We start from the raw sequence: 14719 nt of genomic DNA, 5'->3' as shown, positions 1-14719 counted from the left end.
GGATTTGTTCTAATAGTGTTTGTAAATAGGATATCATGTCTGCATCTTGTACAACAAATAAACACTAGGAAAACAGTATGCAATGTGTTAATTAGTGGAACTGTCCTACCAATTTGATTCAAAACTGTCTCATTGCTAATTATTTCTCAAAATTATGGGAAAAAAATTTTTTAAAGAAAGGAAAAAAATAAATAAATAAAAATAAAATGGTAGAAACACTTTAGGAAGGTACCGCCCGCTGGCGCTCTAGGCAGGATACTCACCACAGTGCGTGGCTGATCGCCAGTGAATGGCGACGCCTTCCTGACAACACGTGTAGGCGTAGGCCGCTATGCTGGTGCACAAACACTCACAGTCCCCACCAAGATTACAGTTGCACGTATCTTCGTGGCAATTTTTGGCAAAAGAAGTAACATCAATCTGAAAGAGAAATAAAATACGAGGTCATTTCAGCTGAGCAGCATGGAAACTCGACTTTCCAAAGGAATCTGTTTGTGTTTAAAATTGGTGTCATCGGCTCAAATTGGGCACCTACAGCGTTCTCATTGTCTTACATCGCTGTATTGCAGAAAGGAAAAGGAATCCTTAAACGAATGCCACATAAAAGAACTAGCAAAACATGTAATAAGAGTAGCAAATATAATGTCGACATGTGATACAACATTCATGTATTTGGAGGCTTGTTATTTCATTTTTGGCACATTCTCATAGCCCTGAAAGATGGGCATGTTCTGCTTCAATTGTACTTCTTTGGTTTTTTAATGTGCTTGGTCGTGACAGAGTCCTACTACACAGGCGCAGCTGGGACTCGTAGTGATCCTCCTGTTTTCAGCCTCCCCAGCGCTGGGATTGTAGGCATGCGCCACCACGCCTGGACTCTGCGGCCGGTTCAGGCTGCCCTGGGCGCGGGGCTGGCGCAGCATGTGGCACTGGGGATGGAATCACGGAGCCTGGGCTTGCCTGAGCTTCCCTAAACGGTTCGCTGAGCTGTCTCACCATCCTCTTCCCTCCTCCCCACCCCCCATCCCCCGCCCATTGGGCTTTACATGGTATTTTAGGGTTCTTTTAGGCAACATTCTAAATGACAATAGCAATTTCTTTAAAATTTCACACATCTACTTCGTTACTTTATTTAAATTGGACTTGTGAAATTGCTGACAAAATTTAATATACCATTGAAAAGTGTTATGAAAGAAGCAGGGTTTGCTGTCATTACTTTGTATTTTATTTATAGGCCACTTCATATGCTTTTATTTGCTTTTCAAGGGACAGCTAGGAGAAGACCTAACAGGCTCTGCATTGCAGAACTCCAGCGTGGGCGCAGGATTTCTTGGCGAGCAGGCAAGGCCTTTAAGAACAGTGGCAAGTCTTAATAGCAACCCTCTCTCCACACAGCACTCTGCTTTCCACTCCCCTGTCTCTAACAGAGAAGACCGCAAACCTTTTGTCTCTAACACCCTTCACCCTCTTAAATGTTATCAAGATTTCCAAGGAGTTTTTGTTTTATTGTGGTTTGCTGATTGGTTGGTACAGGGAATTGAACTCGGGACCTTGTGTTTGTCAGGCCGGTACTATGCCACTGAGCTATACCTCCAGCCTCTCTAAGGAGTTTTTGTTTAGGGGAGTTTTTCTTTTCCTTTTTAAGTTTTCCTTTCTTTATCACTACAAGCTTGTAGTACCTAATGACGGCATTTCTCATGGGGAGTTGGTGCAGGTACGTGACCCCTCAGTTCCTTCTCATCCCCTTTTCCCACCTCTCCCTTCCACCTCCCTCTCCCTCTTGGTTCTCTTCCAATTTGCAAAAGATCCCTTGCCCTCCTCTTGATCAGCTATTTTTTTTACTTTAGCCATTAGTAATAGTTAGAATTTTCATATAGGGGAAACCATGGGACACTTAAGCTTGTGTATCTAATTTATTTTACTTTACAGTCTCAAAATGCATCCATTTTCCCTCAACTGACTCTAATTTATCCTTCTTTATGGCACAAAAGTACTTCATTGTGTATAAATATCACATTTTAATCTATTCATCTGTCGATGGACATATAAGTCACTTTTTAGATTTAGCAATCACAAATTGTGCTGCAGAAAATATGTATATGTGTGAAACACTACAATACAACACCTTTAGATCTTTCAAGGAGATAGAAGCGGAACTTGAATGAAATTTCTACTTTTGGGTTTTTTGAGGAATCTCCATACTGATTTTCATAACGATTGTAGTTGTTTCTGGTTTGTTTGTTTGGTTTTTTTTTTTTTATTTTTGTTTTTTTTTTTTTTTTTTTTTTTTTTTAATGGTTTGGTTGTTTCGCGGTCTCACTATGCAGCTTTGACTCATAGTGATCTTCCTATTTTCAGCCTCCCCAGTGCTGGGATTGCAGGTGTGTGCCACCACACCCGGATTCTGTGACTGGCTCAGCTTGCCCTGGAGGCAGGGCTGGCAGCATGTGGTGCCAGGGATGGCACTGTGGTCCCTGTGCTTGCCTAAGCAGGCGCTTTAGACCACTGAGCTATCTCACCAGCCCCCTGATTGCAGTAGCTTACCGCCAACCAAGTAAGAGGGCTCTGCTTTCCACGTAGCCTCACTAGCATTTGTTGTCATTGCATTTCTTGATGATGGCCATTCTTACTAGAGTGGGATGGAAGCTCACTGTTCTTTTCATTTGCCTTTCTATAATGGCCAGCAATGGCCACTCTGAGAAGAGTATGTTTGTTTTAGTTGCTTATTTTTTAATTGAGTGATTCATTTTTGAGGGCTTAATTTATTGTGTTCTTTCTATATTCTAGGATCTAGTTGCCTTTCCAAGACATAGCTGTGGAAAAAAAAAATTTCCATTGCAGTTTGTTTTATCACATTAGAGATTAAACTCAGACATTTAAAAATAATAATAGACACAAACGTTAACTTAAATAACATGGTAAAATGAAGCAAATATAGTTAGTAAAACAAAAATAAATTAGTGAAAATAGTCTAACCTTTTACATTTTTGCAAATGTCCTTAGTGTCTGACTTAATGCCACGCAGATGGGTCTCAAATTTGTTTTTTATTCAGTTTGTCATAGTGTTTGGATTTTGGGGCAAGACCTGAGTTTCAGTTGAAGTATGTATATAATACTTGGAAAGGAACAAGTGTTTAAATTTATTACACATAATTATAATATATCTCAAAACTACAAATTTATTGCTTTCATAAAGGTAGGTACAGTGTGAAATTTGAAATCATATCAGTTAACTTTGTACTTTGCTATACTAAAATCCTCAGGTTTAATTTACACTGAAGAGACCCTTTATTCCTGACTACTTCTGTACCATCATGCAGTGGTCATTTCAAAAATGCACTAACTTATGTGGATTCCATGAATGTTGAGCTGTTTGATCACACACAGTAGCCACAGGCCACATTTGGTGACATCCCTATCTACGCTATCAGAAAAGAAGTCAAGAATTACACTTTGAAGTTCATAGTGGTGAATCCAGGTTTTGAAAAATTTTATTTCTCAATTGCAAGTTCAAACTGTATCAGACGACAAGTACTATCAGATGTTTTTCTTCAAACCACAGATTTATTTTACTGATTTTCAAATACTCTTGTCTGAATAACCACATTTGTCTGGATTTTGTTCTTTCAAGTAAAACTTGTATTCTGAGGAAAAGGTAGCCAACCTCACTCACAACTCAAAACTCACAAAACTGAATTTCCTTGAGATAACTAGCATGTCTTTGCATGCAGCCGGAGTGTTGCTTGATTTTTGCAAATATATTAAATGTTTTAAAACTTATAGCGAGACTTAAAATTGTTGTGTGATTCTCTTAATGAATAGAGGGATTTGTTCTAATAGTGTTTGTAAATAGGATATCATGTCTGCATCTTGTACAGCAATTAACCACTAGGAAAAATGTATGCACTGTGTTAATTATTGAAACTGTCCTACCAATTTGAAAAAAAAAATTGTTGTGTAGGGAAGGATCTTAGAAAATTAAATTTCTGGATAAATTACATTCCAGAATGTACTTCCAAACTCATTTTAAACATGTACTTCTAAAATAATTTGAGGGCTGGCCAGATAGCTCAGCAGACTAAAGCGCCTGCTTAGGCAGCATGCAGCAGCCAGGATTCGATCCCTGGCATGCTGTGCCGGCCCCACACCCAGGGCACACTGAGACAGAGATTGAGACTGGGCGTGGTAGCACAAAGTCTGTAATCCCAGTGCTTGGAAGGCTGAACACAGGAAAATCACTATGAGTCCGTTCTACCTAGTGAAACCCTGTAGACTCCATACTAATACATAAAATATATAAATAAAATAATTTTAAATGTGCTACCAGTTAAACTATACTTTGGATGGAAAAGACACTCATTTGGCAATATTCTCAGGAGACACAAAAGGATTTATCAGAAAATGCCATCTCTAAACAACATGTCAGAAAACAGAACAGATTATAACAACTATGCAGAGATGAATGTTGCTGAATGAGCTAGTGTGAGGAGGAATACACACTTAGCAACATTTCCACAGAAAAACACTAGCAAATGGATTCTCCTAGCAGTGGTTAGGCAGTACACATGAAAAGCCACTGGACAGTGAATCTACTTTGTCTTAATCATAATATAGACAGAGAAATACACTTTTAAATTTGAGAGTTTAGAAACGTAGGCATTTACCACATTGCGACAAGGAGCGAAAACATCACTGTACAAAATGGAACACTCTTTTTTGGCATAAGGAAATTTGTTTTGCTGTGCCTCGCACGGTCTCATTATTTCACTTGGTTCTTCACACTGTTGGAAAAAATTGAAAGGAGAAAATCTATCAAGGAGTGAATTCTCAGCTTAGGATCAAAGTTTCCTATCTCGCTTCACCCACGACAGTGACATCTAATACATGCTCATTCTTTTAGACAGGCTTTCCCTACAGCACCTGCTGTTACCCATATAGGCTGTAGGCTAACAGCATACATTATCTCTGTAAAACAGCTACACAGAATATTAAAATCACAGTGATGAAAGAGGTAGAATGGAGATACAATAATTTTTAGTTTTTCATGAATACAAGGTTATACAAGACAATGTCTGTGAGCATAAAATTCTTTAATTTTTACAGTTACATTTTTCTCATAGACTGCTATCTGAGGAACTGTCTACACTCTTGTTTATAAAGACAGACTCAGCAACTGGCCTCTGTGCCTGTCCTCTACTCCATGTCTGTGAACCTGCCCAGCAGAAGATCATAAGTGACCTCTTCATTATTCAATATAAAGGGACCTTGTCAGTGCACATCCTGCTTGGCCTTCTGCGGCTTTTCCTCCTGCTTATTCGTTCTCTCCTTCTTTGGTGTTTGTGACACCACTTTCTGCATGCATCCCTGCTGCTGTGCTGCGTGGACTGCTCTGCCCAGCTTCCTTCTCCCTTTCTTGCGAGACTTAATCCTTAGACCTCTATTCTCATCCTAACTTCCACAATTTCAGTACACTAGGAACTGCTAAATCCCTACTTCCACTCCAGGTCTCATTCCTGCATTTCAAAACTGGACATTTCCACCTATATATCCAGCACTATCTTCTCTAAATATATCTTAAACTGCACACCATTGTTATGCCATTGTCCCACTCCTGCCCCATTACTGCCTTAGAGAGCTATGTTCTGCATTCCAGCCACCTGCTTTTTTTTTTTTTGCACACTCAGAGCCTCATGCTTACCAGGCAGGTGCTTATGCAGCTGAGCTCTCTGCCCGGCCCCAGCCACCTTCCACCTCAAACCCCACACACAACCACCCTGAACTTGAAATTCATTTTAAGGCTAACACCCTCTCTAGCCGAGCTGCAGCTGCTAGCCAGCTCCTCCCCATTTCCCGCTGTCTTCTTTCCTATAACTTCAGCCAGAGCCCTTCAGGAGCTGATCTTGGGCCACAGTGATGTCCACTGGTGTGTATGTTTCTACCAAAGCACCATCTCCCTGGGTGCTTTCTGCTTTCCTGCTTCATTTATCAGCTTAGATTCTAACCTTCTTGAGAGGACACTGTGCTTTATTTGTATTCTCCAAACGGCAACCAATCAGGACACGGTGGCTTCAAGCATTTTTATCAATTAAGAAGAGCAACAGACTAACACAAAACAAAAAAGAACAAACTACCAGACAAGACTAGGATCAATTTCCAATTTTAGTCTGTTTTCTTAGTACAGTGTTTTCAAAATGTCTTCCATAGAACACAAATAATGAGACTCTATAAATAAAAAACAGGCTATGTGCAATAATTTCAGAAAATTCTTCACCCACATCCCCCCATTATAATTTTACATCTCAAGAAATCCTTCAAAAAAGCAAGCTGTCTAAAAACTTGTTCAACTGCTCCCACGCATAGCTGATTATACTCATACTCCACACACAGCATTTATTTCTCTGAAACACTGCTAATACCAGTGATGTTCTACAAGACACACGTTAAGAAATTCTGCCTTCGTGCATTTGCCATTTGAGGTGGCAAAAATTACCTGATCCTTAGAAAGGCAGATACATTGACGAGGCACTTTGCTATGCATGGGAAGACATGAGAGAGATGTGGGTGTGAATGTTTCCTCTGCTACTGTCTATTCCTGGAGTTTGCATTAGACAGCTCACTTAGCTTCACTGAGACCCAATTTCTGCATCTCTAATTTGGAGGCACCTATTGCATCCTAAGGTTGTCACAAGAATTGTATGAGAAGGTAAATATGAAAGCTGATCACCCATGAATCACTATGAAAACACTAAGATACCTGTCTAAATAAATTTTCTTCGAAGAATAAAAATTCAAGTTAAAAAAAAATCTTTATAAAAAAAACTACATGTTTTTGTTTAATTCTGAAGTACAGCGGCCATGGAGGTAGCTCAGTGGTCTAAGCAACTAATTAGGCAAATGCAAAGACCAGAGTTTGATCCCTGGTACCACAGGCCGCAGTGGCCCTGCCCCAAGCATGGGCGTGGTAGTCCACACCTGTAATCCCAGCACTGGGGAGGTTAAAACAGGATGACTACTATGAGTCTGATCTGCGTAGTGAGACCCTGTACCAAATACATTAAAGATAATAAAAATAAGAATAAGAATAAGAATAAAATACATATATTCAACTTACCTGTCCTAATGCCCAGCTATCTCCAAAGACTTGAGCATTCCGTACTTCTAGATTATTAGATGTGGTCATATCATTTGAAGTACATTTGTCAAAGTTTCCACACAATCCTGAAAGTTTGTTCTAAAGTAAAAATATCATGAAATGTTTTGTATTAAACATTGAATGAATGATATTCACTATAAACTTGAAATATTTAAAATATACATATAAGAACTTCCATAGCAGTCATTCCAAAAATAAATGCATTGGGAAAAGTGGATTTTTTATACTTATTTCATTATATTGTAATTACTGCAAATTCTCAAAAATATTTTACCAGCCCCAAATCTTATCCACCAACACTTATCAGCATCTCAACATTTATATTACTAGTAACATAAGTAAGTTGGAAAATATAATTGTGCATTGCCATATGTGAAAACACATATATACATATATAATTTATACACAAAAACCTTTTTGATGAAAGGCCCGCTGAATGATATATTTAAGATTCTATAAATGTTGCAATAATAAATAAAATTTAAGTTGTTATGGGTTGTGAAATGTCGATTGTAAAGGCCACACAAATGAACTATATCTGCAATGCCCACTGGATTTTCTCAAAATACTCTGAAGAAGGTCTTTACTCTTCAAGGATGGAGGAGGACCTGCAGAAAGGGATGATCTTCCAAAAGTAATCCAACTACCCCTTATAACCTTGAATTTTAACTCCTTGAGTTCCGTCTCCTCAATACCTAAGGTGAATACAGCCTCTCACAAGTGTTGCGGTCGGCTGCTCGCTTCTTCAGCAAAGCAGACGACAGCCCTAAGAGTACAGCTGCAGTGGGCACTTATTCCCATGAGGCCTCTGTTCTGAGAAACTACAATTGTCCCAAGATGGTTACCACTTCCGCCAGTGGTCATGCCAAAGCTGAGGCAGCAGTACAGGGGATACAGACAGAACATAAACTGAAGGAGGTTACCAATACTCAAAGAATGTCTCAGATTCATCAAAGATATGAAAGATCCCAGCAAACTAGGAGCAGATATGAGGGCTTTACCCCATTTATCCTATCTTAAATTTATAGCATTTTAGATAGTTTTAAATGTACTTAAAATGTTTATGAGCCTGTCCTTTCTGTTTTTCTCTAATTTGATCTAGGTTACATCCTCGGATCTCAATTTCAAGTTCAGATAAACTAGATTTTTAGCTATAACAATGCTTAAACACTTTCAATATAAACCTAAAGTATTTCATCAAATTATAAACATCTTGAATAAATTATAGATAATATTTAACAAAAATATATTTAACAGAATTACTTAGTCAACAATATGAAATACAAATCACCAAAATTTTTAAACAACTTAAATTGGGTCTTCATCATGAATGGACAGATGGCTCTGGAACATCCCACAACAAAATACTGCTCAGTATTGTTTTTTTAAAAATAAACAAGCTACTAATTCATACAACAATGTTGAAGAATCTGAAATTTATTTTACCAAGTAAAGAAGCCAGGGCTGCAAAGATTACCTACTGAACATTTCTATATCTGAAAAAAAAAAATAGAGCTATAATAGAAAATACATCACTGTTTGCCTGGGGTTTAGGATGAAGTAAAATTTAACAATAAGTAAGTGATACAAGCAAAATGCGGAGCTACAGTGATGAACTAAAATTTCATGCATTTGTCAAAATCCAAGGAACCATAAGAGTCATTTTTAAATGTCTTATTACAATTGTTGCTTTGTGTAAAATTATAAAAATAATACTGGATACACAGCAAAATAGCTTGCAGAAGAACCTAATAGCTTTATGCACAAATCACATAACTGAGCTAAAAAGAGAGGAGAAAAGTGCTGACCTAACTAAGTTTTGGGGAAAAAGTACTGTTAAAGTAAAGAAGAACTGAACGTAAGCCCTGGATTTTAGTTGACTCTAGTTGATAATGCTTTTCTCCACAAGAGTATGATTAGTAATTCTGAAAAGATAACCTGCTTTGTAAAGCACAACATCTATCATTCTATGTTCACCAAACAACAAAAGCCAACTCTCGTGTCACTTTTCTTGCATCCTTCAGGGCTTAGGCAGACATACCTTCCACTGGGGCCCCACTTTAATGTGGATGGTTGTCTTCGTATCCCAAAGAACAGTGATATCTTCCTCAGGGAAGTACACGACTATGTAGTAACCAGCCTTCCAAAGCTGGTACGTAGGATTATCTTCCAGAAAAAAACCTGATCGTTTCTTCCAAAAGATAAAAGAAAACACAATGAATATTATGTTCTCTAAACAAGCTGCATAAAATCAACTAAATTAACATCGGCCGATCTCTGTGTACCATAACTGTTGCTGGGCTATGTATTTCCTGCATTCTGGAATGGCCCCATGTGACACTAACGACCAGCCTGCAGATGGAAATTGTACACTAATAATACATAGGTATGATGGAGGATTAAAAATATATGCTGTTGCTTACAAAAGAGAAATCTTGTCTTTCTTATGTCTCTGAGAAGTTTATAACAGCATGTAAAAAGCCTATTGCTGTTATCAAATGTTTATTGAGAAACAGAATTATTAAATCTTGTAGGAGACATCGTCTTCCCAATCCAGTGAAAAATTCCACTGCCAGAGAGTTTGAGAACTGAAAACAACATTGGCATAGACGTGTTGCCACACGCTGCATGTCTTTGTGTGTATGCATGCTGGAGAGAGAGAAAGGGACAGACACAAGGAAAGAGGCAGAAGAGAGGAACTGGGGTCAAAAGGACTCACAAGGCTTTCTGCAGGAGGAGGATCATGAACTGATTACTACAATGTCAGGCGTAGGAAGGAATGAAAATAGAGACGTTGTCACCCCAAACAGAAGGAAGGTCTTCAAGGCCTGGGCACAGGATTAGCCAAGATTTCTTCAGGGCTAAGAAGAGATCTACAGGGCGAAAACACGGGTTGCCTGATGAAGCACAGCCTAAGACCTGTGCAACCACGTTACTCATAGCAGAGCAACTGTCAGTTGATGAAAATGTGGATAATGAGAGTCTGTTGAACAGAAAAGTGACAGAGCATGCATATTTAAAATAAATTAATATATATTTTAAGAAGCTAATATTAATTTAGTGACTAATATTAATTATATATTAATGTGCATTATTTAGTGTATATATACTAGAAAGGGTTAGACCAGGGAGAAATTAGACACAAAGTACATTGGAAGATTAATTTAGAATAGCCTTAGCTTAAAGTGAAAATATATAGTATTACTATAAACACGGGCTATACCCTAAGTATGATTACTGTGAAAACGGCCTTACAATTAACTCGCATAATTACCAGAGAAACAAACTGTGTCAAAGTAAGTAAAACTAATTTATCCAGAAGCAGAATAAAAGTGGGAAGGAGATAGGAAATCCTTCACTCATAATTTCTCCCCAAATGAATAACAAAACCATAGTTTTGAGAATACTATGATACAGTAAAATAAACACTTCAAACAGGAACTGAAATAAACCTAGGCACATGTACCAGGCAGCCTAGGCCAAGGCTGCACTTACACTGGGTGTATAGTATTAGTACTATAGAGTAGATGTACTGTGCATAACCTTACAAAGGGTGAGATCAAAATAAACAGCGTATGCTTTATTTTTTAAAAATCGATTACTATAAAAGAGGCATTGCCACTAATGCCTCTCGCAGTCCTACCCCTCGCTTTGACCACACTTAGCCCACCCTCCGTGCCACCGTCGGGGGCCTTCCGGAGCTCCTCTCCTTGGGTCTCCAAGGTGTAGGCAGGCCCACACGGAACGCTGCTGCCAGCGCCCTCCAGTGGCAGTTCTGGCTCGTAGCAACATCCCTGCCTGTCCTTACTCACCAGATCCGACACCACGTGACTCCTGAATTTTCCCCAAAGTCAAAATTAACAAAGATAAACGTTTTGCATCGGGCCAGGCCATCAAGGCTGCCCGGACAGCAGCACCCCGACCAGCTGGCTGCAGCTAGCCCCACAGCTCCCGCACTCCCGTCGCCTCCCGGGACTCCTGGCCTTCCCCACGCTGGCCTTTTATTCCTAGCTTGGGCTTACTCAGCCTGCACCACTGAAGCCCCGTGCACGCTCTTGCTCTTCCTCCTGCCGGGCCCTTTGCTCCCCGATCTCGCCTCCTTCTCACCAATTCTGACCCCCATGCTTCCGCCTCAGTGAGGTCTTTCCTGGTTGCCCTAGCAAAACCTTCAGTCCCCACCTAGGCCACATGGTGGACACGTGGCCAGTGCCACGGCAGAGACGCACACACAGGAGAGAGGTCTGCACTTGGGGTTCAGCGATGTGTAGTTGCCATCTTCACATTCTGATCCTTTTATCTTTGAACTTATGTTGTGTGAGTGAAGTCAGGTGGGATAAGGACCGCGTTCCGGAGCCCTGGAGACTGAACCTAAAGGTCCCTACGTCCTGCCACCTCTCAGGACTCACTCTCAGCGCCACGCCTCCCTGCCCGACCCAGGGGCTCTGCTGCCCTCCATCCACAGTGCACAGCCAGGACAGGTGCACGACCTTGCTGCCTGCTGTCAGGGAGCAGCTGACAGGCCACGGGCCCAGCGAGGTGAGCAGCTCTTGCCTCGGGGTAACGACGCCCAGGGGTCACCATTAAGTGACGAATACAAAACCACATCAAGGCAAACTCAGAGAAACAAGACACAAAGGAGAATTTCTATTTTGAACAAAAAGCCCCACATTTTGCACGGGGGGGCCCCATAATTCATGGGTTGCCTACCAGTCACTCTTTGCCAATAAAACATACCTTTATTATTTTCAGCGCCCTTGTCTGAACCTTTATGTTGACCCCTTGGTTTGTCACTTTATTGTCTTGCCCCTGAGGGTTCATTTTATATCAGCTAGCTTGATACGAAAACAAATCTTTTTCTTTTTGCCTTTCAAGGTAAAATGCTTCATTTCATTAGAGCAGTTTACTCCTAGAACAATCCTTTTTGGTCCAAAGCAGTTGCTACAATCCTTACTTTCCAGATTAGTACTTTCACATGAGTAGATATTTCTTTTTAGAAGAGTGAGGTATTATAAAAATTGTCCCAAATAGAGACCTCTACTTCATATGAGAATTAGAACACTTTAAACTCTAGTGATACTGGAAAGATAAATTCAAAAGATGACTAATCAAGAGTCTTAAGATATGAATTAAATAAATTAATAAATACTCATGTCTCATATATTTGATTGTACATTTATACAAAAATGAATGAGCAGTCCATATGTCATAACAAATGGTACTTATTTTCACTCTTGATGTTCAAAAACTATTAGCAGTGTATTTATTAGGGTCAAACTATTTTTATGACTTTCTTACTCTTATTTAATTCTTCAGGAAATTCATTACCACTTGCGTATGGGTGAAAATTGGAAGTTGTAATTACCACTTCAAAAATGTGTCAAATTATCTTTCTATGAGCAGTTACTATTTTCCTTCTGGTTTTTTAAACGTCTTTATTCATAGAGAGAACTTTCACCTATAAATTAGTATCTAGCCGATGGCTATGCCAAGTGGGTTTAATTACTTCACAAGATTTTAATGTAGCTATAGAAACTCAGACTTGCCCAAAGCTTAACTGCTTCCTTGTTGGTCTCTGCCTGAGATGCAGGCTATGAGCTCGGGGGATGTTCTCCAACTTTAATACACAGAAGAATTTAAAGTACTGCTAAAAGTATCGGTTTTGTTTCCTACCCGAGTCATTCTAATTACTGAGGCAGTGTACAGAAGTCTGCACTTACAGCAAATACTCCAGATGATCTTAATGAAAAAGCCCCCAAGCACATGTTAGAGACACTAGTCTAAGAGCCCACCGAAGAGGTCACTTTTAATTTGCAGGGGCCATTTGTCAGATTATGTACTCGAGAGCTCCCAGATTTCTTACCTGTGAAATAAAGCTCAAATGTTGCATGCTTTTCAAGACCTCATGGACTGAATCCGAGACCCTTGTTCATTACTCTACTCCACACCTCCTAGTCAAGGAGGGACAGATGTCCCTGACTCTCCTCACTATATCCTCATCCATTCCTCCACATACCACACTTCAACCAAGGTGAGCCAGTTGCCATTGCCAAGTGTGGCTTTTGATCTTCTGGCTCTGCTCCTCTGAGTGTGACCAGTCCTCTGAACTGTAGTCCTCCTCCCTCTCTTCACCTATGTGACACCTACTCACTCTCTAGATTCTGTTCCTATTGTTTCATCCACAGCAGATCTTCTTAGTGCTCAAAAACAAGAAGAAACTGTACTTAAAATCTATCACTTCACATATTCATTTCAATCCTCATATGAAACTAAGATACAGATTTTATAATCATCCCAAATTTACATATGGAAAAACTCACAAAAGGTAAGTAAACTTAAATAGAACGACATAGATAGCATGTGATAGAATGAGAACGCTCCCCATATTGACCGACTTCCCAGTTTAAATTTTAGCAGTTAGCATCAGCATACAAGGTTGTATCACCTTTTCTCCAGGAGGTCTTGATTAGGCTTTGTAGACTCCCACTGTACCATATGATAGTGCATATGCTTCTTTACTTGAATTTAACCATTGCTTAAGCATAAGTTCCGTAAATGCAAGCATGTGGGTTTTTTTTTTCTATTTTAGCCTCAATACTTAGCTCAAGTCTTAATATACAGCAGACATTATGAATGAATGAGTAGATGAATGAAACTTATTTTTTCCTTTAACATAACTTATGATCAATTAGTAAAGACAAACCCCCCACACACACACACACATGTGACATGTGATCTAACAGTGTGCTTGACAGCACAAAGAGGAGCTTCCTGGAGGAGGGAAGACATCACACAAGAGTAAGTTAAATGGAAAGATAGCTCCATGCGGAAGCAATGACACTGCCTGAAAACCTAGTGAGTAAAGGCACCTAGACTACGTGAACGCCTGATGGAAGCTCCGCCTTCTACAACATGGGCTTGAGGAAGACAGATGAGAGGTTAACAAAGTAGGAGAGGGAGCAACAGCAGATCGGCAGGGCCTTATAAGAACAATAGAAGGATAGTTTTGATACACTGGAATAATAGAGGTTAGATTTCTATTTTTGAAAACCTTGCCTGGCTGTAGTGTATGAGGATGTACAAAGCGGAGGAAAGGAGACCAGACCTGGAGGTCCTGACAGAAGACTATTGAAGGCTCATATGTAACGGGTGTTAGCTGCGAGGGCCAGGATGGTGACAGTGGAGTGGAGAAAAGCTGGAAGATTTTGGAATATGAGGAAGTGGGGCATAATCAGAATAAATAAGCCATGGATGGTGTTCTCAAGTCAAAGAAAATGACCAAATAAAATCTAAATCTTGTAACCATTTACTAGAGAAATAGGCAAATGATTTCCACTATATTTTCAGTTACCTTAGGACAATTTAAAGTGATCTTACAAAAAAGTTCACTAACCTTCTTGTAAGGAGTGTCATTCAGGTAAATTTCAGTGCTGCCAACTGAAATCAAAACAGTTTTAGAACAAACAATATCATTGTCAAAGCATTTCTTGTTCTGGGCAATGACTGATATGTCCGAATCATCAGTACTCTGAAAGGTCCAAAAGAGAATCACTTGATTAATATAAATTC

General features: G+C 39.6%; 1 protein-coding gene across 1 annotated transcript in view; it reads right to left on the bottom strand.

The window, feature by feature from the left end:
* Otogl (otogelin like) overlaps positions 1 to 14719 on the bottom strand; it is a 162193-nt gene that overhangs the window by 56741 nt on the left and 90733 nt on the right. The window contains exons 26-30 of the mRNA XM_004623891.2: positions 14544 to 14678; positions 9195 to 9344; positions 7112 to 7231; positions 4665 to 4781; positions 264 to 420 (exon numbers count right to left, since the gene is read on the bottom strand). Of these exons, the coding sequence (XP_004623948.1) occupies positions 264 to 420; positions 4665 to 4781; positions 7112 to 7231; positions 9195 to 9344; positions 14544 to 14678 (679 nt within the window). The remainder of the gene's footprint in view (positions 1 to 263; positions 421 to 4664; positions 4782 to 7111; positions 7232 to 9194; positions 9345 to 14543; positions 14679 to 14719) is intronic.

Source organism: Octodon degus, unplaced genomic scaffold (genome assembly GCF_000260255.1).
Source record: "Octodon degus isolate 3935 unplaced genomic scaffold, OctDeg1.0 scaffold00004, whole genome shotgun sequence".
NCBI classification, from domain to species: Eukaryota; Metazoa; Chordata; class Mammalia; order Rodentia; family Octodontidae; genus Octodon; species Octodon degus.
Note: the sequence above shows the minus strand (reverse complement) of the source record. Positions and strands in the feature narration are given on the sequence as shown.